Source organism: Amphiprion ocellaris, chromosome 21 (assembly GCF_022539595.1).
Source record: "Amphiprion ocellaris isolate individual 3 ecotype Okinawa chromosome 21, ASM2253959v1, whole genome shotgun sequence".
In the NCBI taxonomy this organism is placed as follows: Eukaryota; Metazoa; Chordata; class Actinopteri; family Pomacentridae; genus Amphiprion; species Amphiprion ocellaris.
This window is the reverse complement of record NC_072786.1, coordinates 18,058,872-18,084,827: the sequence shown is the minus strand read 5'-3', so window position 1 is coordinate 18,084,827 and position 25,956 is coordinate 18,058,872. Positions and strand designations below refer to the sequence as shown.

The following is a 25,956-nucleotide window of genomic DNA, read 5'->3' as shown; positions in this document are numbered from 1 at the left end:
GAAACGTTCACGCAGGCGACTCCCGCGACATTTTGTGATTTTCTTCAATCAGCGGGATTTACATACAGCTGTGACGTCTACCTGCGTAGAACATAGGGATGTCCATATAAGGAATGGTATTTGCGCGGGAAAAGCAGGTTTAGCTGGTTGCTACAATAGTATGTGTCTGCAGAGCCGGAGGCTGCACCGAGAGGGCTGCACCGAGAGGGCTGTTTTATAACGTTATAAACATTTATATTTATGCAGGTCAAGGAGTCATAGAAATAATTTACCTTTGTGTGTTTTCGTATTTAACTTATATTTTTATTTAATGGTATTGTATGAAATAAATATATATCTGCTTCCAGAGTTATCCTGTGTGTAATTGCTTCTTTCCAACCTATCAGATTGTGCTGTTTCAGATCTCGGCACCACAAAGGCCATTAAAGACGATTACATTATTATTTTACCTGATAATTACACAATTTGTCCAAATGCAAGTTGAGGAATTACTTCCAGGCTTCTTCTTGGCACAGGTATAACCACCGCATCTTTATTAGGAACTTCATCAAACGACAACCAACAATTTCACGGCACTCACAGAATACTTCACTTCCGTGTATCAGTGCACACCTCCTTCAGAATAAAAGCATGACTCGAAACGAAATAAGAGAAGACCTATAAATTTCATGTTGCTTCACACAACTCTCAGCAACCCGGTCATGGTATTGTAATAAGTGCTACTTGGGTGAATTAAACCTTTAAAATCTTAGGTAGGATATGAAGTAATACTTTTTGTGGAATACTCGATGTGGTCCTGAAAGCGCAGCCTCCGGTTCTGTAGACATACTTACTGGGGCCAAAATGAAAGTGGAATACTCCTTGAAAAAATCTTTTAAATTCTAAGAATATTTTGAGTAAAATCATCCTTTAAAACTGTAATTTCTGCATTTAAACCGTAAGTTGTGCACTACAGTGACCATCTATTGTGGTAACTTATAAAAAAATGCTCGAAATGTGCGACCGGAATTGTGCAGCCCTCTCGGTGCAGCCCTCTCCGTGCAGCCGATGGAGCGCTGATACAAATGGAAACTGCAGGGGGAGGCACTCACAGTACTTTTATTTCTGATTATATTTCTTTTGGTTGGAAGGCTTGGTCTCAAGGTCCACACTAACTATATATCTATATATCTATATATGTATCTATCTATCTATCTATCTATCTATCTATCTATATATATATATATATATATATATATATATATATATATATATATATATATATATATATATATATATATATATATATATATATACTGACAGTTTTATTAACTAAATGTACCACATTACACTAATACAACCCACTTAAGCTATTTACATTAAACACAACACAAACATCGTTAGCTTAATGCTGCTACATTAACTTTAATCAGGCTATGACTGAGCAGTTAGCTCATTAGCATCGCTAATTCACATTAAAGCTAATATTTACTGGATGCTAACTCTCTTCTCTGGTCAACATACACAGAAATATAGTTCATCGACATCTGGAGTGCATGGCCCACGTTACACCTGAAACTCCAGGTGCATATAAAGTGCACTGAAACTGGCACCGATAAGAAAATAAACATTAACTTGCCGAACTACCAGAGTACTTTCAGTGTCTGCTGGTAGAATCAGCTGAAGGGTCACGGTGACATGACATCATGCTACTGTGACACACAGAAATGTGTGATCACATTTTTGTAATGTACATTGGTTATAATGTGTTGAATTGCATGTAAAAATTTGTGAATGGCAGTATTTTTATTTGAGTTTTTGTATAAAGCTTGTCTAGGTGTAGTTCCTAGATTATGCCACAAGGGGGCTCAACCTTTTACAGAGACGGCTGAGTGTGTTTAGCAGCCTGGTCTTCAGACTGGCAGAAGCGAGGGAAGAAGAACAGCATCCATTGTCCGTCTCATTCTTTCCTCCTGGTTTTCACAGGTTAGTTATCATCAGAAAATGCACATGATGTTAGATGTTAGATGCTAGTCACCCTGGACAGAAAGCCCCGCCCAAAGCCATTTAATTTGCTCAGTCTATCAAGTAAACGCAAAGTCTTTCGCCTTTACTTGATGGCAATGACAAACGGAGAAGCAATGACAAAATGGAAGAACAAATGCAAAAGCAAAGACAAAATTTGCCTTTATTTTTCCATATTTATTTATTTATTCTTCTATTTATTCCTCTTTATATTGACATATTTATTACCTTATTTGTTAACAGATTTATTTCTTTTATTTATTCCTCTCTATATTTACACATTTATTTTCAGATTTTTTAACATTCATTTATTTATTTTTTCTTTATATTTACACATTTATTTCCTTATGCTTTTAACTGATTTATATTTTATTGTGGCACTCCTATGACTCCATAATTCTGCCCTCATTAAAAAAACAAAGAGTACAGTAATCTTATAAAATTACTACAGTAACTACTAACTATACCAGTAAAAGGCTGGATGCATCAGTAATAAGACATCAGCAATAGACTTTTGGCAACTTTTACTTGTAATGGAGTATTTGTACACTGTGTTTTAGTACTTTTACATAGTGAATACTTCTCTCCCTACTGCTTAGTGCACACATATAAATTGGACTTTATGGACACAAAATCAACTGACATCTTTAACACACTCGGTGTTTTATTGAAATAGGCATAATAAATATCAGAACAGAGCAGTCAGTTCAATCACAACACAAAACTATTTATGCTACAGTGCAGCCTCTGTCATAGCTGTCAGTAGTCAGGTTTAACAGCACTTGCTGCACGGCAGGTGCGCTTAACAAATCTGCCCCGAGAGCAAAGTGTGCATTAGTCTGGGTTGGAAGATCATTCAAGATGTATGTTCTGCTCCAGGAGTCTGCCCTGTAGCCACCAGTAAACAATTTGTACATAAATATATCCAGGACCAGATGGAGGTATCCGTTACTGTGTTTTGGAGCAGGGAAAAGTCCTGCAGGTGAGGCATCAGGGGTTAAAAACACAGGAGGTGGGACTAGTGGTTACTGCTCTAAAGACCAGTAAATTTCCAGTTACTCCACAGGCTTTACCAACCTCAAAACACCAGTGCTGCTGACAGTCAGCCACCAGTTAATACTAAATAAATACATGAATCAAAACATTCAAAGTAAATTGTGACCGATATAATATGTCCGTCACAAACTCAATACTGGGATCAGAAATAATACTACAATACAGGATGCAAATGTCCACCTCCACCTAGGATTCTTTAGAAGGTCACATACCAGACCTCAGGCTAAATGTCAGCATGCACTAATTGCAATATTTTCATCAGAAAGCATTAGTGAATGGTAGTAAGTAGTGACAGTAGCAAAATCTCTCATGCAGTCAGTGTTCAAGAGGGAACAAAATATTTTCCAAGAAAAATAGTTTTAAACATCTCTGTAGGCTGCTGCAAAAAATATACAGTGTGTTTTGAAGAGTTGACAGGACAATTATAGCCTTTCATTACCAAGACCCTGTTCTATCCTTTATGCTGCATTTATATCATGCAGAAAAAGTCACCAGTCAAATGCATTATTCCTCTGCCTGAGTCTGAGGTTTACTGAAAAGCTCTTCAAAAGGTTATCAGACAAGTATTTTAAACACAAGACACTTGTGCTCCAAAATATTGTATTAAAGTTTGCTAAAACTACTGCTGTCCATGTAAATGGCTGATCTTTTTTGCAATTCAAACTATATATTTATGATCTGTGTTTAAAGATTTCTATCTGTACTTCAGCCAGGGTCAGGAGGGCTCAGCGTTTTAAGAAATGGATGTTTGTTTTAGCATATTGTGCAGCTCTAACAAACTAATTCTAATGTTCTAATATTTTGAGAAATTTATTTACATTCTTTCTGAGAGATGAGAAGATGGGCCAATGGTTCTGTGTGTTTAAGACAGCCAGAGGCTCAAAAAGGTTAGATTAGCTTAGCATAAACATTGGAAGCACAGGAAGATAGCTAGTCTAGCTCTATACCAACATGGAGTTTTGCATTATTTACAAATCTGTCTTGCTTTTATCATATTTGTAACAGACACAGTTTGTGATTTTACCAAGAAACATAAGAGCTATGTCTTGGCTAACTGCAGTCACTGACTAGTACAAACTCCAGGAGTCTTTTTGTTACAGCTTGGTTTGATGAACCAAAACCCAAAGCTGTGCTCAGCAACCGTATGCAGCAACCTTCGTTATCAGCTGTGATGCTGTACAGAATTTGGATGCATAGATGGATACAAAACTGTTCTTCGGACAGAGGCAGGTTAGCTTTTGTCTTTGTGCTAAGCTAGATGAACTTCAGCTCCATTCTTAACACACAGAGGTGGTATTGATCAGTCTGTTTGTTCTAGCATAATATTGAACAATTCCTTTTAAACAATACTAAGAATCAATCTGTAAGTATCCTGTACTGTTGCAGGGAAGTCTTGTTTATGCGAATGTAATTTTGTGAAGCTCCTGTTCATACAAGCATAAACATAAAGGAACATTTCACACCATTCAGTGAATCTAGATTTCTTTGTTCAGAAACTAAGAACTGACAGGTTTTGCATTCCCAGGTCAAATTCTCTATAAGACATGAATGATGTAGTATGATACTGAAATTAGAACTGAGTCTACTACATTGTTCTCTGCATCGACTGAGAGGATTGGTATCTTGTGGAAAAGTTAAATAATTCTCAAGGTCCACTCACTCACATGATCAGTTCCTCATATTTCATTCATGTGATGACAGCTGAGTCAACTCCATGAGAGAGAATAAGACAGCTCACTCCCAGGATGAAGACCAGGAGGTGCAGCTGAAGTTGACTGTAACTTAGATTATGCTATATGTCAAGTTTTAGCTGTGAAATGATGAAATTGGGAAACTGTTTCACAAATCAAAAATAAATGAGTGAGGCACACACAAATCACTCACAGACACAGGTTTGTATGGCCATCTTTTTGAGGACATTCATTCATTCATTCCCTAGCACCTTAACCACAACTAAATGTTTTTATTGTAACCCTAACCTGAACCTAATTCTAACCTTAACCATAAAGCTAAGTTTAACCCTCAAACAGGTGAATCAGAATGTGACCAAGTGTCTTCACTCTGAAACGTAAACTGGTTCTCACAAAGATAGCACACATACAGTACATATCATTAGAACACGTTGAAAACTTTAAATCAGAAGATCTAAAACTAAATAGGGGCAACAAAAAAAAAAAAAAACACACACTGAATCACAAACATCCGTGAAGTATGACACACACACACGCCCTAAAGCAGCCACTGTAATTTGGTAGGAATGTCCATGCAGCTACAGCAGGTTCAGCGCTTAGCCACATCAGTAAGATCATTATGTCCATCTCCAGGCAGAAAAAAATGCCAAACAAGTAGAATTTCAGCAAGGAAAAATGAAGGAGTCATGGAGAGCTGCTGACTGCACCGCACAAAACATTATTTCCACCACTTGGCCTCATTCCAGTGTGTCAGTGATTGCTCAGTCTGTTCCTGAGTTAGTCTCTTTATTACACACACAACAGCATGCTCGCTAACACTCACACTAGATAGAGTGCGAGATCGGTGGTACTAGTCTCCTTCCTTCCCTGCGAGTTGCAGGGAAGGAAGGAGAAATGATCTAGTACCTACCAAAGGAGGGTGAGGCTACCTACAGCTAGCTCACAGTAAAATGTCTGCAACAGCTACAACTTTAAAGTCTCCCATCCAGTGTACTGTCACATCCACAGGTTCTACTGTTGGAAACTTTCTAAAGCATGCTTTAAAATTTTACACTGATTTTCTTACTTGTAGGCACCTGCAGTTTCACTTCATTTCAGGACAGTATGAAAATCATGAGGCAGAAACATGAAAATGCTGTTAATCCATATTACCATTACTGTTTGAAAACCCTCCTTGATGTTGTATTTAAAGGAGATGTTCTGTTTTTTTTTAATTGAGTCTGATGTACAAACTTGAACCAGCAGTGTTGTACTTTCACAAGTATTTGATAAATCGTATCCCTCCGTGCAATAGAACTCCACTGTTGTCCTCAGTGACAGGCCCATTTATCACCAGGAACACACACTGTAGTTTAGTTTGCTTGAAATACTCAGTGAAGCACCACATGTGGATTAATCTGCCATTGGATAGTCACAACAAATGAAGCACTTCCTCCCATGTAAATAGGTAAAGATAAAAACCATGGGAACGTGCTGTTTCAGGAAATTACTGGGTCCTTTAAAAATATCTATGACTTATGGTTTCAGGAAGAATCAACGGCCATGAGCAGGGAAGTCAAAGTATTGAACAACAGTAATTTTCATACTGTACTGAAAAAAGTTGAAAACAAAGACTACCTAGCATAGAGGAAGCATGTACTCGAATGTACTAATTCATGATGTACTGAAAAAATGCACAGTGCTGTAAAGTTTTTGGGATTCATAGTTAATGAAGTAAAACATGATAAATCTCTGGTCTGGCCCTATAATTACGGAGTCTTTCAGAACCAGCGGTGGGATAAAAATACTGCATCCAAGCTTGTGGTTGATTTGAAGTCCTGACTTCTCACATGGAGTTGTGGAACTTGCTGCTCTGGTTTCCAAAGTTCTCCTCGGATTCTTGTCTGTCATCATGCGTCTAATTCTACAGCCAATCGGCAAACAGCGGCCAGAGCAGGGTGAACTTGATGGTGGCAGTGATGAGGAGGGGTTTTTAGAAAACAAAGAGCGGCCCATTCATCACTCCTACAGCTAAAGGTCGATTCCTTTGACCAGCAAGGCTTCCAGGGTGATAGGGAAGTCGTGTAATGTCTCCAGGACTCCAATGAGGGCGTTGACAGCGGTGCGGTCTCTGAGCAGGGCTGTGTCCTCATACATCCGCAAGATCACTGGGCATTCCACCAGCAGAGGGAGCCACTGGAGCAGCAGGCGATCTCTGCAGAGCAGTGAGAAAGCAAGACATTGAACCCACAGTAAAATTCCTATGATATCTCAAGTGAACAGAACTAATTTGTGAAGGAAAATGTGTATGGTTATGTTATATACAGCAGCATAAAAAAAATGATGAATACAGTTAAATATACAGTTAAATACAGACAGATTGAGAGAACCATCAAACAATGCCCGGATACACAAGTCATATTACAGCAAAAAATAAGTTTTGGTCCAGAGAGATTCACAAAGCGTTTTTACACAAGACATAACTCTTTTGGCTGACTGAAAGTCCCTCTCCAGAAACCCTAAAAACGCATCTGATATCTTATGTATCGACATTACTTTTTCCCCTGAAAATAATCCCCTCCTGCCTTATAATGGCATAGAGGTAACTCTACACTGTCACCTACAAGAAAATGTGCAGATGTATGAAGTACCAACCTCTGCAGCTCAGCACACCAGCTTACCTACGACTCTGGTTAAACACTGTAAAACTACTCCACACTACACAATGGAAAGTTTCAAAATTAGGGTAATTAAGCCATACATGTTCTAACAAGAAACAGATTCTGGAGAACAATAATGATACAGAGAGCTCCACACTGCAAGTTGACAGGATCGCTTCTTTAAATTTGTTCACATGAAACTACGGAAGTCCAAATCCAGTGTTTTTGAGACAGTCCTCAGTGCATTGCAGTTTTAAGTTGGAAACACTTGGTAATGGCGTTGACTGCTTAACTTTGTTATTCGAAGCAGCAACAAGAACATCTGATATGAAGGCTGCCACTAATTTTGTTATTTTTACTAAACAATCTGTATATTATTTTCATGATGATCCTCTTATTAAACTAAAAAGAAGAACTTAAAATGATTAAAAACAGCCAACACAAACATCCTGGAATCCAAAATGATGCCCCTCTCCCACCTTATTTTGAGTTACAAGGTCCAAAAGACCAAAGTATCACATTTGTACCAATTTAAAGTAATTATAAAATATAGTAAAAAATAGTAAATATTTTGAATTTATCTTTAAAAATGATTTCATGATTATTTCAATACTAAAAATCAGACAGAAAGAGAGCTGTAACGGAGGCAGTGTGAGCCTGAGGGCCAATAGTCTTGAATAACACAGGGCTGAATTGCCCGGAGTGGTGTCACTGATGGGGGAGACTTTTTCCTTTCTTATACTTCTTTCCCTGTTTGAGAAGCCCATGGTTGTGAATCAGAACAGGCCTTCAAGCAGGTCCAGCCTCTGTAACAGTTCATAGAATATCTTCACCATTTTAGACTCATTCATTCTGCTGACACTGACCTGGCTCCAAGACAGATCAGCAGCTGGAACTTCCCATCCTTGCCGATATTCCTGGGGGTGGAGTTGATCGCATTGACATAGCGGCAGAGTGATTGACAGGTCATCCCCAGGGGTTCAGCAGTCTCCTGGAAGTCTCCCATCTGGTCAGCCGACTCCATGTAGGCAACAGCCTTCTCTGGAGAGAGGGGAGATGAGGGAAGGAGGGGTTTGTCCATTACCACAAGAATATTCTTCTGATAAAAAATGCATCAATGATACTCTAACCCTTTACTTCAACCTTTTTACACACATCTTTTTCTGAAAACTGTGATACAGATTTTTTGGTAGAAATAGTGTTCTACAAGCAAAAACAAAATTACAATACATGAATAACATGGCATTAGATACTTTTCTTTAGTGTACTAACAGAATGGCCCCATTACCTTCCAATAAATCACCTTAAATGGGCCAAATTACATAGTTCTTTTTATCAGCAGCAGAGGGTGGTGCAGCTCCACACTTACCCACAAAGTCCCACACAAACACAGTCTTCTGGAAGAGCCGGGCAGACTTGAAGCCATGATGGAAGAATTGCTCCAGAGCTGCAACCAAGCTGTTCTCTCCACACAGCAGGACGGTCAGACTGCCTCTCTGCAGGAGTGAAGACATCAACACGTGAAACTCACAGAGATGAGCACAAATCCAGTGAAAACAGTTTAGTGACCTACAGTCCTGAACAAAAGTTTCCATACACCTGTAAAGTCCATGTATAGCATGGCAGTCTTAATGACTCCTACCTCTTAATTTTCTATAACAGAATCTTTGAAACACAAGTGTTGGTCACAAAAACAATTACGCATTTTGATTCTTTCATAGATTTTCTAAACGGACAGAGTTGGAGGTAGAACCTTCAGTTATCAGGCTCCTCTGTTGTGGAATCAGCTCCCAGTTTGGGATTGGGAGGCAGACACTCTCTCTACTTTGAAGATAAGGCTTAAAACTTTGCTCTTTGATAAAGCTTATAGTTAGGGCTGCTCAGGATCACCTGAGCCATCCTTTAGTTATACTGCTACAATTTTAGACTGCCATGGAACTTCCCATGATGCATTGTCCTCCTTTATACAGTGAAACACCACCATTACACGTCACTAACGTTGTGTCTTCTCTCTCCTGTAGTTTGTGTTTGTTCCTTCTGCAGGTGTCTCTGGATCTGAAGCTACACGTCTCTGATCTGCAGTTGCTGCCATCCCCGATCACTGAAGTGTTTATTGTTTTCGTAAGTATTGTTTGCCTGTTTTCCATCTACTATCCTGCTTTCACCACCCCAACCACTCCCCAGCTGCCCTGAAATATACATAAAGCAATGCCAATATTTCAACGAGGAGCAAGGTTATGGTTGTATCTTTGACCACTTTTATGAAAAGAATTGGTGCAGTTTAGCTAAATTCATTGGCTTTCTGACACAATCTTGTTTCTTCAGCACAGGTTTTTGATAGAGTTTCAGTGCAGACTTAGGGGGATCAGGCAGTGTTAATTAAAGTCACTTTCCTCTGCTCAAACTGTACATCCAGTAAGCTAGGAGTTTCTAAAGAGGCAGGTTTAAAAAAAAAATGGTCAAAATCTGTGAAACAGAAATTGTGACATTCTGACTTTGAGATCCTGGTGTGGTCCCTTAAAATATATAACCCTTGAAGTTGATATGCTCCTTATGCTTTAATAATTTAGCTATTCTTGTGCTACTTCTGCTTTAGAATGTTGTTGATGCTAAATCCGTAAACAGTACTGTGAAACATTCTTAGTGCTGAGGAGAGTTTACAACAGCCATTTAAGAAGAAAGCCTCGGGAAACCAGAATTGTCTGGTTCATGTCCTCTGTCAAGGCCACATGCATCAATCTCCATCTCTCTCCTTTATTCTCTCTCCATCCATCTGACAAGGGCACTTAATGTGTGCTGCATTAAAGTGGCCTAAGCCATTTGTACAACATCTGTTCTCTCTGCTGTGGCAGTAAACTTTCATTAGAGCGGCCATAAAACACACTTTACAGACTCAAACATAATGAATACTAATAGAGACAGAGGGGATAAAACTCACACTGTTTAGAAACAGCTCAGCAGTGACTTGGCAATAAAATGAGTTATTATTAAACAGACACAACTAAAAGTCACATTATATCTAACCTCTTTTTCTGGCTTGTGGAAATGTTTTACAATGTTGTTAACCGCCTCCCCGATGGCCTCCTGGATTTGGGCTGAAGTTGGTTCTGGAATCAGGAGAACAGCTGCATCAGTGTAAATCTGTGACATCTGACAGTCTCATTAATAACCTAACATTATGAGTGTCACTTTAAAGCTGTGTTAACAATGCTGGGAACACTACTGGAGCTCCCACTCATATCATGCTCCTCTTATCCTGGCAATGTGGCGGTTTCATAAACAAAGTTTTTTTTTTTTTTTAATCTGACCTCTTTATTAGAAAATTCTCCATATAATTTAATTCCTACTGCAGTCTGAAGTGTAGTGGTTGAGTAATTAATATTGATAATTATTATATATATTCTTTACATTATTTAAGATAATTTTGCAGTAATTGTTTGAACTTTACTTGTTGTTTATCATTTAATATTTAGAATGAAATAATTTTTGAAAAAATGTGCCAGTTACTAATTTCTTATATATTATTGCAAAAACTGACAATTATTGTTACATTGCATTAGTGTGCATGGTTACACACTCAAGCTCTGTCTACAGTATGTGGCCACTGATGTCTGCAGTTTGTTTAAATGTAAGACAAGATGCTCATTAAGCAAAACTAAGGCCTTCACCATGCAAATGCAGCTATCAGAACAAGCAACATCTTATAAACAACAAAAACGTGAAATTAGAATATCAGAAGTGCTAGTGTTGTTTTGTAATGTAAAGTCCCTTCCAAATCCTTTTGTTTTTATCACATCATTTAGAGAAATTTAAAGATTCTTGGATTGCTTTCTTTTACCACCTAAAAAATGCTTTGCTATCATAGTAAGAACAAGCTGTTTTCATCCTGATTATATGCCGTGTTTATTTTCCCACATAAAGGCATGTACTCAGTTTAAACCATTAAAACTGGTTTCATAACGTCGACAGAATCAGTTACTAAGTGTGAAATAGACATTTGTAAGATCACATCCAAGCAGCTGCTACACAAAGGGGTTACAAAGGCATTTATATTGAGAACTTAAGTGTGTCAGAAAAACAAGCTTATCTTAAGGTCTATTGTTTTGTTACTAATTAAATACAACTGAGCTCTCAGTGAATAAAGAAAAACCACAACTGATAATAACATAACCTTTTCGTGGTTTCCAGTAAAGTACTAGATGTCTTTGACTAACCCTCTAATCTTCTGTTGTTTATTACTGCAACGTCTACTTAAAACATCACTAGAATACTTCAAATATCAGGCGGCCTACAGCTGGAGGTGACACCTATCACGGATAGAAAATGCTTCATGTATGAAGCAGTCCCTCAGCCCTGCAGAGCAGCATGTAAATCCTGACAAATACTGACTGGATCCTCGTCCAGACAACGATGTGATGCTGATGCGTCTGGTCTGGGATGGTGAGCGCTGTAGTGGGGGCGTACAGCAGCCTCTCCCAGAATCCTCCTCTCCACTGGGCAGTACCAGCTCTCCGATCAGGACCCTCTCCAGGCTGCCGTCATCCACACCTTTACCAAGCCACCGACCACATGGGAACCTGATGGAGACAGAGACAACAAAGTGCTTTTGATAGTCCACATCGACTCACTGTATATTTTTCTTTATTTTTAGTTCTTGTCACCTCAGTCTGGTCTTTACAAAATCTTACAAGACCTGTCTGTACAGGAGATCCCTGGCCTTTGTCCTGGAAATAATCTATATTTTGCTTCCTCTCAATTGTGTGCAAATATACACTGCCTGGCCAAAAAAAAAGTTGCACACTCTAATATTTTGTTGGACTGCCTTTAGCTTTGAGTTTGGCACTCATTTGCCGTGGCACTGTTTTGATAAGCTTCTGCAATGTCACAGCTTTTATTTCTGTCAAGAGATGCATGATGCATTAATTTTTCACCAAGATCTTATAATGATGATGGGAGAGTCAGACCACTGTGCAAAGTCTTCTCCAGTACATCCCCAAGATTCTCAATGAGGCTGAGGTCTGGACTCTGCGGAGGCCACTCCATGTGTCAAAATGATGTCTCATGCTCCCTGAACCACTCATTCACAATATGAGCCCCGTGATGGCATTGTCATCTCGGAATATACTCGTGCCATCAGGGAAGAAAAACTCCATTGATGGAAAGACCTGGGGTCCGTTTCACAAAGCAGGTTTAGTGAAAACTCTGAGCCTGTTAACCCTGAAATGAGGGAAATTCAGAGTTTTCCGTTTCACAGAAGGAGGTAACTCAAACCAGAGACAGAGTAATCAAAATCAAAATCAATCAAAAATGTATTTGTAGAGCACTTTCCAACAACATAGAAAAAGACCAAAGTGCTTTCCAGACAGAATAATAAACAAAACAATGCAGTTTTTGATTACTATAAAACCCATAAAAACACAAAACTAAGAAAAGCATAAAACCATAAAAACCATAAAACAGTCCTAAGATTCGAAAGCACATCTAAATAAATAGGTTTTCAATCTAGACTTAAAAAGCTGCAGGTTGGTAATAACGCGGAGCTCGAGTTCCCACTCCCAGAGTCTTGGGGCAGCTACAGCAAAGCATCGATCACCCCACTGCTTATACCGGGACCTGAGCACATCCAGCACCATCTGCGTGGACGGCCAGAGGGCTCTACTGGGGCGGTGGATGGTTAAAAGCTCCGATATATATATAAAGGAGCTAGGCCATGAAGGGCTTTAAAAACAAATGTTAAAATTTTAAACTCAGTATGATGATAGACTGGGAGCCAGTGGAGGGCGGAGAGGATGGGGGTGATGTGAGTGTGTCTGGATGTGCGAGTTGACAGACGGGCAGCTGCATTCTGAACCAGTTGTAGTCGGTGGAGTGACGATTGTGTGACACCAAAATAGAGAGCATTACAATAATCGATACGAGAACTAATAAAAGTGTGAATGGCCTTCTCCAGGTCGCGCTTAGACAGGAAGGACTTGACCTTGGTGAGGAGACGTAGCTGGAAGAAGCTAGCCTTGACAACGGAAGCAATCTGTCTGTCAAATCTCAACTCGCTATTGAAAATGACTCCAAGGTTTTTTACTGTATTACTGACGGGGAAACTCAGCGGTGAACCGGACAGTATGTTGAGGTGCAGATCGGAGGGGGCAAAGAGGATATCTTCAGTTTTACTTTCGTTTAGATGAAGAAAGTTCTGGGCCAGCCAGTGTTTAATATCCAATAAGCAGCTATGTAGAGAGTCCATAGCAGATGCAGTATTGGGGAGCACAGGCAGATAGAGCTGGATGTCATCAGCATATGTGGAAAGATAGGCTATGCTTAGCTATGATGGCTCCAAGTGGTAGCATATATAATGAAAACAGAACTGGTCCAAGGATGGACCCTTGTGGCACCCCGGATGACAGCAAGGCAGGCAGAGATGAGTGATCATCAAGCATCACAGAGAAAGTCCTGTCTGTCAGATAGGAGCTGAACCACTGGAGAACCGAACTCTCCACAGCCATGTTGGCGAAGCAGGCCAGGCCGAAGTAGGAGCCCTTACGGAAGTATATAAAGTCTGTGGTGACCCGGTGGGAGCCGCTGGCGATGGCTTTGAACTCGACTCCCTCCAGGTCCATGTCTTTGGGCAGACACCACTCCAGCATGTTTCCTGATCTAGTGTTGAATGTCACCACAAAGACCGACACAATCTGGTCCTTTTCCTCCCAATTCACCATCCTCTCCTCCAGCGACACCTCCCTCGGTCCTGCAGACCAACATGACGAGCTAAACGAGAAATTAGTATGGAGTGGTCAACAGAGTCGAAAGCTGCTGTAAGGTCCAACATCACCAGAAGTACTGGCTTTTTAGTGTCCAGAGATTGTAAAATGTCATTGTGCACCTTAAGGAGAGCTGATTCTGTGCTGTGACGAGTTCTAAAACCAGACTGAAAATTTTCTAAAATACTGTTAGATTCCAGAAAAGGTTGCAACTGAATAAAAACAATCCTTTCTACAACCTTAGATAAAAACGGCAAATGAGAGACGGGTCTAAAATTAGATAAAACAGCAGGATCAAGGTTGGGTTTTTTAAGAAGTGGTCTGACCACGGCATGTTTAAAGACAGCTGGGACAGATCCAGCACTAAGGCAGCTATTTATCAGAGCAAGCAGACAGGGCACTGTATTAAAGACCTGTTTGAGCAGTTTAGCTGGCATAATGTCTAGGGGACAGTTAGTAGGTCTCATCCCCTGAACCACTTCAGAAAGTGCAGACAGGGACACAGGTTCAAACATATCAAAAACAGCAGAGGGTGCAGGAGGAATGTATGTATCAGCACCGTGAGCATTACTGTCAATGCCCATCCTGACTGCAGCCACCTTGTCCACAAAATGTTGTAAAAAAAACCTTTCACAAGTAGATGCTGACACATTCATCAAAGCGCTGCCAGGGGGGCTGATTATAGACTGAATTTTGCTGAATAACACTCTGGGGTTGTTAGAGCTGGTAGAGATTATGTTAGACAGATATTCACTTTTGGCCTCTTTCACTGCCTTTTGATAGCTAGCCAGACTCTCCCTCAGTATCTGCTGAGACACATGAAGGTTGTCTTTCCTGTACCTGCGCTCAGCCTGCCTACAGCACTGTCTGAGGGCTCGGGTGGTCTCATTGAGTCAGGGATCTGATCTGACTTTAGCAGATTTAGTCCTAAAAGGTGCAAAATGTCAGAGCAGGTGGAGTGAAAAAAGGAAATTAAATCATCTGAGTCAGGGCTAGAGGCCATACCAGCCTCTGTGTATAGGCTGCTATTCATAAAAGCAGTAGCAAACTGCTCAGCTGTGGAGGAGGTGATGATCCGACGTTGACGGGCTGAGCAGTAGGTCTAGGTGCAGGTGCAGGAGCTAAGAAATCCAACAGGATGGGGAGGTGATCCGAGATGCAGGTCTGGGATATTTCCCTGAGAGTAACAGAGAGTCCACAGAAGATCATAAGGTCCAGAGTGTGACCCAGCTGGTGTGTGGGACCATTTACTGATTGTACCAGGTCAAAAGAGTTTAGGAGACCAAGAAATTCAGATGCAAATTGACTGGACGGACAACAGACATGAATATTGAAGTCTCCACAAATCAGTATAATAGTCATATGCTGGTACGAACTCAGCTAGGAATTCAGAAATCTCCTGAATAAAATCCTTATTGGATTTTGGCGGTCGGTAGACAACAGCACATAGTACAGGAAAGGACAGCTCAAACCTAAATAACTGTAGCTCAAAGCTGGTGTAATGCTTTGGAGACATTGGGTGACAGATATGAGTGTGCTTTATACACAGTGGCCAGGCCACCACCACGACCAGAGAGCCGCGGCGTGCTGAGATAGGAATAGCCGGGGGGCAGGAGCTCAGAGAAGGCGCTGTTATCACCTGGTTTCAGTCAAGTCTCTGTCAGGAAACAAAAATCCAGATCGTGCGTGGAGATGAAGTCATTCACAACAAAAGTCTTATTTGAAAGCGATCGTGCGTTGAGCAGCGCTATACGCACGCTATACGCTATACGGGGCTCTCAGGCAGCAGGACACCACGATGCAGTGGGCGGAGATTCCCTCTCGTGAATCCCCGGCTCCGGACTCTGACAGGCCGGCAACACGGAAGCGGGTGACCGGCAGCGAGGTTAGCAGGATGTAGCCACCGGTAGCGAAACTGCAGAGAGCGCTGGATGTCGTAAACCGCACGATGACGTAACAAACTACTCCAGAGATGCCCAGGGTAATCCACAGAACAGGTAGCCAGGTAAGCCCTGAATTTGACAGAGATCCCTCCTCTCTTTCCGCGTCTCCTGTGTCTCTTTTTGCGAAACAACACGCATTCAGGACGCCACAGGCACGGTGGTACAGACGTCAGGACAGGTGGAGGTGTATTTGAATGTTCACTGCTGACAACGACAGGTAGATTATTCAAAGAGTCCCGGATCATAAATCAACAGCGACGTAGTAATTCGAGGGACAAGCAGTATAACCAGGAGAATCATTAACAAACTCAGCAGGGGTGGACGGCGAGCCATATACAGCGGCGCCATCTTGGGTTTCGGTAAACTCAGAGGGACAACTCTAGCTTGTTTCACAGAGAGAGGTAACTTAAGCTCTCGGACAGTTACCGTAGTAATAGAGTCTATGAACCTGACCTGGTCGGGACTAGGTTTTTCTCAGTAAACCTTGAGTTTCTCTGTTTCCGCCCTCTTTCAGCCACACACACTATTAGATTTCCTCATTCATTCATTCAGCAGGCGAGTTTTGCCGTAGCCTAGTTCTGCCATCTGTCAAAATGGAATGTCCTTTCATTAATGATTCAGTGGATGAAGGAGCAGCATTATGCGCAGAGAATTAAATATTCGTCGGGAGATTGTTATCAGACCGCGCATAGATGCTCTTGCATTCCCGGACAATTATCTTTTTGACGGTACCGTTTCACGTCACAGTCCATAATCTATATACACAACCTAATCCGTCCTTACATTTGCAACATTATCAACCACAGTCATACTCTCACATCCCATCAGACATTGAGTGTTGCGCTGCGGTTCTTTGCAAATAGAAGTTTTTTATATAATGTCGGAGGTGCAGAGCACTTAAGTAAGGCAACTGTATGGAGGACAGTCAGAAAAGTGTGCCTGGCCCTGAAAGGGCTTTTGCCCATCTTTGTCGTTTTCCCTGGACATAAACCTGTCAGAGCCATCAAGCAGGAGTTCCACAGGATTGCAGGTGAATGATGTAGAAATCTGTTAAATTAATTTCAAATCATATTCTGTTAATGACATTGTGCTGCAACCTTAGACTGGGATTAGTAATTTTAATTTCTTTTAGGATTTCCCAGGGATTGTTTTTATATTTCATCTTAAGCTGCTGCCACGTGCGCTTCTCCCCTGCGGGATTGCACCTAAATGAAATAACTTAATAGGTTACCACTCAAACAGTTTTCCCCTGTAATATTATTGTGATTGCAAAGGACTACATTTAAACTAACACACTGACCCGGGCAGCAATGTTCTCCCACGCCGTCTCCCTCTCTTTTGCAGCTGCAGCGGTGTTGCACTTCTTTCTAAAAACGTGTTCAAACTCGCTATATAAGCGCATTAAGATTTCCAATTTAAGTGGGGTGAAAAATGCAGCCCTCCGCTTCCCCGTTACCATGGTGACTTGTCGAATCTTCGCTCCATTGGTACTGGCTTTTTAGAGTTGTGGTGCACATGCTTAACTCCAGGTGAAACTACGCTGAGTTGATTTAACCAACTCAAATCAGCTGTTCTGGAACCAAAAACTCAGAGTTTCCTATCTCAGAGTAGATCGACTCGGAGTTCAGGGTTACACTCAGAGTTTGTTGAATCTGCTTTGTGAAACAGACCCCTGGTCATTCAGTATATTCAGGCAGTCAGCTGACCTCAGTCTTTAGGAACATAACGTTGCTGAACCTGACCAACCCCAGATCATAACTCTAACCCCCACAGGCTTGTACGGTAGGCACTAGCCATGATGAGTGCATCACTTCATTGCCTCTCTTCTTACCTCATCATTTTGGAACAATGTAAATCTGGACTCATCAGACCACATGGCCAACTACATTTGTTCCTCGAAAATGATGGTTCACCACTATCCTTCCAGGTTTTAATGATGAGTTGGATGGGTCTTAACCTGATTTTAATAGTTTCAAAAATCTTCTTAGTTGTTTTCTTTGCTTGATGCAGGCCAATAATTTGACCCTTCTGAGACAGATTACCATCATTTCCATGACCACAGGATATGTCTTCCAATGTGCTTGTTGAAGAAATGAGAAGCTCCTCACTGCATCAGCTAGGGTTAAATAAGTTGTTGCCAGCTGAAACATACTGCAGTAATTATCCAATGTAAGGCTCTTACCTATTTGCTTAGTTTAAATCCAGGTGCCGACTTTTTTGTGTGTATTAATAATTAACATAACTTCTAATAAAGTCTGATATATTGTATTCCGCTACTAAGCTTCACAACTATTAGTGAATCCCACCATTGCAGTAATTCATTTATTCAAACTTTATTTAAACTTGAGAGATCATTAAGGAGTGGTCCTCTTTTCAAAGACATTAAGTCAATTTACAAAAGCAAGAAAAAAGGTAGCAACAACAAAGAATAACAAAGACATGTTAAAAGAGAGAATGTGCTACTACAGTTGGTAAAATCAAAACATTTAAGTGTCCTGTTGCTGAAAGATAATTTCTTACATAAAATAGGATATTCAGGATGTTAAAATCTTGAATACTTGAAATTGATACTGAACTTGTACATGCTGAAAAACAAAAGCAAAAATGAGCTGTTGAAGTTTTGAAGAGATGAATTCCAAGGCAAAAAATTAAGATGCATCGCTTTAATGGAAGACAAAAAAAAGTGTTAGACATTCACTGTCTTTTAAATTTCATCACTTAATGAGTCAAAGGTATTTTGGGATTAATTTTGGTAGCAATGCAATGCACCAGTGAGAGAAATGTAACTTATGAAAGTGACAGTAACATAGAAACAAATGAGAGACATCCCCTCTGCTCACCTGTAGGTGTGTCCTGTAATCTCATTGCGCACAATGACGCAGTCCACCAGCCATTTAGCCAGGAGCCCAGCGTTATCATGGCCCAGCTGCACTGTGGTCAACTTCCCCAGATTCTGACACTGAATACAGACACATACAGCAGAGAACATTTTCTTGATTTCATGAAATTCACCCTGCATTATTCTGTTATTAATACCATGATCCTCCCACAGATGTGACTGATCGTATTTGACTAGTTAAAAATATTCCATTTAAGTTTTAATTTTCTTTTAGTTTTCTACATTTTACATTTAGTTACATTAAAGATTGATCTTTCGTCTACTTGGCAGTTCCAAGCTAATAATTACAGTACAGATAGAATGTAATGCAGAGCAACACCTCAGTCAGCAGCCACGTTTTGCAACACATTCTAGCAGGAAAATAGAACAACTGTGACCAAGTCCTTACTAAAGTGAAGCCAGAATGCCTACAGGGGAAACAGGTGACTGGAAAAGAGGCGTTTAAAGGAGACAGAGGGAGATGATGGGAGATGGAGGGACTAAATCTGGGTCTAACCTTGAACATGGCGGAGATGTGCGTATGAGGCCTGAAAGCAGACTGATGGAGATGGAAATACTTGTTAACACAATGAATAGACAATATAAATGGCAGTGTGGAAATCACACATTCAACACATCATCCACCATTCACACAGAAAAAAACAGCAGTGCAAACATGCAACAACACAGACATGCAGAGTGACAGGAGGACAGCAGGACATAAGTGTCTTCTCCTGGATGTCACCCTGTGCCTACGTCAAGTTCAGACTACACAATATTGATCAGGAAGGAGGAGCAAGAAACTGACCTCTAGACACAAGAAAGTAAGCAAACTGTAGTGTACCAAGTGATGTGTATGAGACTGATTATCTGCTCAAGTATTTGTTCCTGTATTACTGAGTCACAGTTCTTTTGCTGAATACAAAGTTATTGTACCAAGTAGAAATGATGTACAAAACAACAGAAAACGATGTTCTCACTGGTGGATCTTCTCAGCCTCCAAGAACTGTGCTGGGCTGTGTAGTAATTTTAGGAGAGTGGCCAGACTACATTGCTAAAACTTCCCTGTTTATCAGGTGATCATTGATGGTGCTCAAAGCATTTTTCCCCCACGCACAATAATGGGAAAACAAGAGAATACAAAAATAGTGAAAATATTTTCTTTGATTGTTATAAAGTCCTCAAAATGACCCTTCATATTATCAGAACTGAATCCCTATGGTACAACAACATTTTAGAAAAATCAGAAGAGTCCTATGAAGTAACATTGCAAATAAGGTGTATAGAGCAGATGAAAGCAAGGGATTTTGACTAGCAGGCAGAATTTTTAAATATGTTCACCTCATGTTTTGAAACTTAACCATGTTTAACAGATATCTGATATCATAGCAGTATATTATTGCCAGAAAATCACAGGAATGTCCCCTTTAAAAACCTTCAGCAGCTGCCATCTATCTTTATTTAAAATAAACCTGATTTATGGTGAATGAATGCAACAAATGAAAATGCCTGTGTTGCTCTTTTGAACAAAGTATTCCTACAGTAGCATGCACATGTAATGTTTTACAGGCAGTGAAACAAACATTCTAAATACGGACAAAAGATAATGCTTTCACACCACATCCTAGTGATCGACGGCGTGCTCAGCTTGTCAAAGGTCACAGCACTCACATCAAAGGTCATCTCCAGGACATTCTTGGGGATCTGCATGATGCCTGAGTCTCCCAGCTCTCCTGACACACACACCCAGGGATTGGAGGTGGTCATGGCATTGCTCAGCTTCTTAATAGGGATGATGACGACTCTGTATGGGATCACTAGAGGGACAAACAACGTATCAGCACCAGATTAGTGAAATAAACACTAACATACTCATTAGACTCAGTCTAGTTTGTCTAACTGGGACAATTTTATCATAGTTTGAGGCAAACACAGTGCAGCAGAAAGGAAACAGAGTAACAGATCAGTTAGAAGAGCAGAGGAGGTGAGATCACCATGCTTTCGTATATGTTTGCAGGTACTGCATGTTCATTTATCTGAATGAAAGGGTCTAAGCACTTACTGAGCTGAATAATACATTGTGCTTTAAATTCTAGATTAAATTGTACATATACTATAATGGTTTATTCATACTAATTGCAGAGCCAGCTATTGATCCATAATTAGCGTCATCCATCACAAAACTGACACCAAGTAAGTAACTCAGAAAGAAATGAGCGGAAGCAGAAGATTTTCTGTGAGAATGAAAGGCTTTAGATATTCATTACTTACTTACTTGCTTCATTACACAAAGGGACTGATGAATTTTAGAGTTTTAAATTGTAAATCTAGACATATTACTAGTTGATGGTGTCATCAGGAGACAAGTGATTTCTTTTCATAATAATGCTGCAGACACAGACTTAAGAAACCATGTCGAGACAGTTACAATGGAGAATTCATCCCTTTGCTTTCTCAGAGCTGGCCTAACACAGCACGAAGTGAAGTGAATGTAGGATTGTCAGTGTCAGAAAGCTACAGAGATGATTGGACAGAACCCTCCTTAACCTGACAACAGAAGGGTCGAGGGAGAATTGGGTTTCTGAGACTCCAGGACAGTCCAACAAGCAGTTTCTCAGGGTACACTGGCCCTTTTATGCTCTACTTTATTTTTATTGACAAATAAGTTGGCACCTGAGTGTTGTCTAGGACAAAATTTGATTTGATTGATTTTTTAAAGTCTTTAACCTACATTGCCTTGCCAAAGTAACCAAGCTTGAACTGTGCTGAATTTGCTTTAGGGAGCTAAAAAAAATCTGAAAATAATCTGACAACCTAAAATAAGTCTGGCGTTTCTGGCAACCCTGAGTTATGGAACATGCTCATGTTTAGCCTGTGACTTGTTTCTGTCCCAGTAAAGCAAGAGAAGATTAACTGTGGCTAATGGGTTCTGTAAAGGCACGTGGGTTCTGTAAAGCGTCTTGAGACAATTTGACCTGTAATTGGCGCTATGTAAATAAAATTGAATTAAAAATTGAATTGAAAAAGAATTTAGAGATCACGTGAGGCTGATGGAGAACTTACTAATGGTGGTGAAGACGCTGGTGAAGCAGAAGTAATCAACGGCATTAAGCGAGAGCAAGTGGTAGAGGAACTGCTCCTTCTCCTCCTCACAGCGCAGGAAGGCATAACGCTTGTACAGTTTCCTGTAGACAAAGTCAGATCAGGTTCAAATATAGACAAATATTACAAACCATCTGTGGCTCAAGTCCACGGTCTCTAATTAGTTTGTCTGGGAGTCAAAAGTCAAAAGATTATGGTGTAATTACACACTTGCCATCCATAAAAACAAAACAATGTTTTCCCAAATAATTATTTGGCAAGAAAACACTTTGCTTGAAAGAGTGTGCATAGAACTGACATGAGATTTGTCATGGACATAAACAAGTCTTTATGATAGTCAGTAGGCATCAATCAGTCATTACTATCATTTTCAATACAGAGATGGTATGTCAGATGAAAGCTAGCTTTCTGCTAAATGGTAACACTGATGCTGTGTGCCGTCCTTATAAATAACATAAACAAGTGCACATTAGTACAGCGTCATCTGAATGTGGGAATCAGTGACATCTAGGAAAAAGCTTACCTGGTTAAGGCTTGTCGCGACAGCAGCTGTTTGAGGTGCTGCGAGAGCAGTTTCTTCTCCAGAGACAGACGGATCCAGGCCCTCGATCGGCCCACATCTGTCTTAATCTCTGACATGTTCTGGATATGTCTGAAGAAACAGATAATACATGGACAGACTGAAGATACAACTGAAAAAAGAAGGTTCACGATTCACATAAGCTGAAGCCGAAAACATATGATTTGTGAATTGAATTCCGCCTTGCTTCATACTCACAAACTGTTGACTCCTGAACCATTTTTCATTTGTTTGCACCCAATATAGCAGGAAGCTAGCTAGCAACAAACACAACAACTGCACCTGAAGGAGTGTGTATGTGTTCAGCTAAGCCACCAACTGACCTCAGAACCTCAGTTCTCTCTAGTATTTTCCTGTTATCGCTCTGCTTTTTGCTCTGGTCTGTGTGCAGACTGTTTGTGTGACCAATATAGAAGATTCATAAATGGAAACACATTTTTGAAGGGGAACACTGTCAATCAGCATGTGTACAGCATGTTTGTGCAGTGCTGCCAAATTTGACTGAAGTATTCCTATTCATACCATCTGCTGTAAGACAGTACAACAACAGCATCACTGGCTGATGTTAACATAAACCGGATTTATATCATATTATCAGCATCATCTCTAGCCATAATAAAATTTGCACAACAATTTTTGCACTGCTGCATCTTGCACGTTTACATATATTTTAGAAGCCACTTTATATTGCTGTTGTTTACAGTGTATTCATACTGTATTTATTCATTTTTCATCTGTGTACATATTCTTCTTATTATTATTATTATTAATATACGTACAAGTCAACAGGAAGCATAATGAGGTAAATAACATTAAGCTGTGGGATACAAATTTTGAAAACGGAATTATGCTGACCTACCCTATTAGCAGCTCCTGTTTGCTATGTAACACTGGATATGCTGACAACTGTTACTGGTCTACTTTGATACTGAAGAAAACATAAAAACATCCTGCTACTCAGGCAATGGCAGGAGTTAAAAACACATTTTTTATGATTTCTATGCAAGTTTATGGAAATTTGTTTTTGAAGGACATGGGGATCATGGTATCTTTGGTGAGCATCCAATTTAAAAATGAGTATCACACATCGTCTGTGTGTTGAGATCTGACTGACCTCTGACTAACTTTTAAATGCCTCAGTGAGTTGTGCATTACTGTCACTGCTGCAGCTGCTGTAGTTTGGTCAGTGAACCAAACGAAAATAATGAACATTCTTTTCACACAGTATCTTCGCCTCACATCGGTCCCTGTGCACCAGCTGAGTATCAAGTATTCAGAAAACCACTACTACTTGTGTTAAAAGTTGCTTGACATGTAACAACCTAACCAAATCCATTTTTGCCAATCCAGCAACTGAAAACTTGCTACCCTGGGCAAAATCACTTGTATCTAAGTCTTTCTGTTGACTTCATATGCAAATATTCAACCTTTAAAGTTCAGTGTCAGCATTTGGGCCATTGGATACTTCTTGCTCAGGTCTGCACTCCTGTGCACATCCCTGGAATTACATAATCACAGCTGCACCTGTTGTCAAGGGAACACAGTCTCTATACTGCTTCATTACTTTTTCCTTCTGTGTTAATTTGAGCGTATGGTCTAAGAATTATGTCAAACACAAAGTGTATACTGCATTATTTGAGGTAGCAGAACCTTGTTCTTCCATATTTGGAAGCTGAGGGTTTCTGACAATAACATTTAATTTTACTAGAGGCCAGCAGCACATACCTCATATCCTGAAAGAGAGACACATGTAGAGACAGCATCGCTACACAACAATCAGACTTTCTCCTCTCAGGGACGTTAGACACTGCAGAAGACAAGTATAGGACATGATGAATCTGTTAGCACTTAAATGTGTGCTAGTGGAATCAGTGTGTTTTCATATGTGTGTGTGTTTGTGTGTGTGTGTGTGTGTATGTGTGTCACCTGGTGATTCGCCGTGCTGCTGCTCCATTTTTTCCTCACGAGCCTGGTAGTGCAGCAGGTGGGACCACAGTGCTGACTTCCCCTGAGAGATGAGTGTGTGTCAAAAAGCCAAAAGTCACATCAAACACACATAACGATGGATAATGTTTCTCATGAGACAATAGATTATACACACACCAAGAGGATTCGTCAGGCAATAATTTTTTAGCCCCAATGTCAAATATTGTCAAATTCCTGATACGTCATTGTGTGCATGATTGGATCACATTTGCTTCATTATAAATCTGATTTAAAAAACTGCAACATATGTGCTGAAGTTTTTAAATATGTGCAACTGTTTCTGTGTGTGTGCTGACCTGTTTGACCTGCAGCCCATGACTCCAGATTCTCTCTAGTAGGTCGCACAGGCTGGCTATTAGAGTGTTCTCCTCTAGTCCGGTGATGTTGGCCTCACCGTGGCCCAGCTCTACCGCCTCCTGGCCCATCTTCTCCACCAGCATACGCTTCGTCTGGTCACACATACATTTTTATGATTAGAGCAACCACAAGTGTTAATACTGCACATATAGCTTGTATTTTGCATACCTTTTCACAAGCCGTGCCTAAATATATTGGTTTATTTGTAAGCAAAGCAAACTAATGTCAAAAAAAGGCATCCACTTTTCCCCCAAATGACCACAAATGCTCTCAAGTTTGATTGGCTAATAGCCAGTCATTTATTGTGATGGGAAGTAAATAAATGAATGAAAACCACAAATAAACAGCATACTGCAAGAATGAGTATTTTAACATGCAAACTATTAACAGTAAACAGCTGCAGCTTGACTTTAACAATGGACTATTTCAAATAACAGCAGCTCAGCAGATCTCAGAATTCTCGAATATGTCTCAATGCAGACTAATATACACTATCAGTCAGAAGTTTGGACACACTCATTTAATGATTTTTCTTTGTTTTCATGACTATTTACATTGTAGATTCTCACTGAAGGCATTAAAACTATGAATGAACACATATGGAAATATGTAGTAAACAAAGTGTGAAATTAAATCAAAACATGTTTTATATTTTTCCATTTTTTAAAATAGCCATCCTTTGCCTTGATTACTGCTTTGCACACTTTTGGCATTCTCTCAGTGAGCAGGACAATAACCTCAAACACACTGGAAGTGTGTTTGGGGTTATTGTCCTGTTGAAAAATAAATGACAGTCTAGCTAAACGCAAACCAGATGGGATGGCATGTCGCTGCAGGATGCTGTGGTAGCCACGCTGGTTCAGTGTTCCTTCAGTTTTGGATAAATCCCCAACAGTGTCACCAGCAAAGCAGCCCCACGCCATCACACCTCCTCTTCCATGCTTCACGGTGAGAACCATGCATGT

General features: G+C 40.2%; 1 protein-coding gene across 11 annotated transcripts in view; it reads right to left on the bottom strand.

The window, feature by feature from the left end:
- Positions 1–2,638: 2,638 nt before the first annotated feature.
- The window catches only part of dennd5b (DENN/MADD domain containing 5B), a 125,846-nt gene continuing 102,528 nt past the window's right edge, over positions 2,639–25,956 (bottom strand). For 5 of the 11 annotated variants that reach the window (XM_055006428.1, XM_055006430.1, XM_055006432.1 and 2 more), the window contains 13 exons: positions 24,931–25,083; positions 24,575–24,656; positions 24,374–24,455; positions 22,592–22,720; positions 22,030–22,151; positions 20,638–20,783; positions 19,484–19,525; positions 18,929–19,047; positions 11,780–11,967; positions 10,415–10,497; positions 8,760–8,886; positions 8,257–8,431; positions 2,639–6,945 (listed from right to left, as the gene is read on the bottom strand). In XM_055006428.1, coding sequence (XP_054862403.1) covers positions 6,762–6,945; positions 8,257–8,431; positions 8,760–8,886; positions 10,415–10,497; positions 11,780–11,967; positions 18,929–19,047; positions 19,484–19,525; positions 20,638–20,783; positions 22,030–22,151; positions 22,592–22,720; positions 24,374–24,455; positions 24,575–24,656; positions 24,931–25,083 — 1,632 coding nt within the window. In that variant the 3' untranslated portion in view covers positions 2,639–6,761. Of the gene's footprint in view, positions 6,946–8,256; positions 8,432–8,759; positions 8,887–10,414; positions 10,498–11,779; positions 11,968–18,414; positions 18,750–18,928; positions 19,048–19,483; positions 19,526–20,637; positions 20,784–22,029; positions 22,152–22,591; positions 22,721–24,373; positions 24,456–24,574; positions 24,657–24,930; positions 25,084–25,956 lie in introns of those variants that run through there. The other 6 variants (XM_055006429.1, XM_023266088.3, XM_023266090.3 and 3 more) reach the window with 4 other exon arrangements.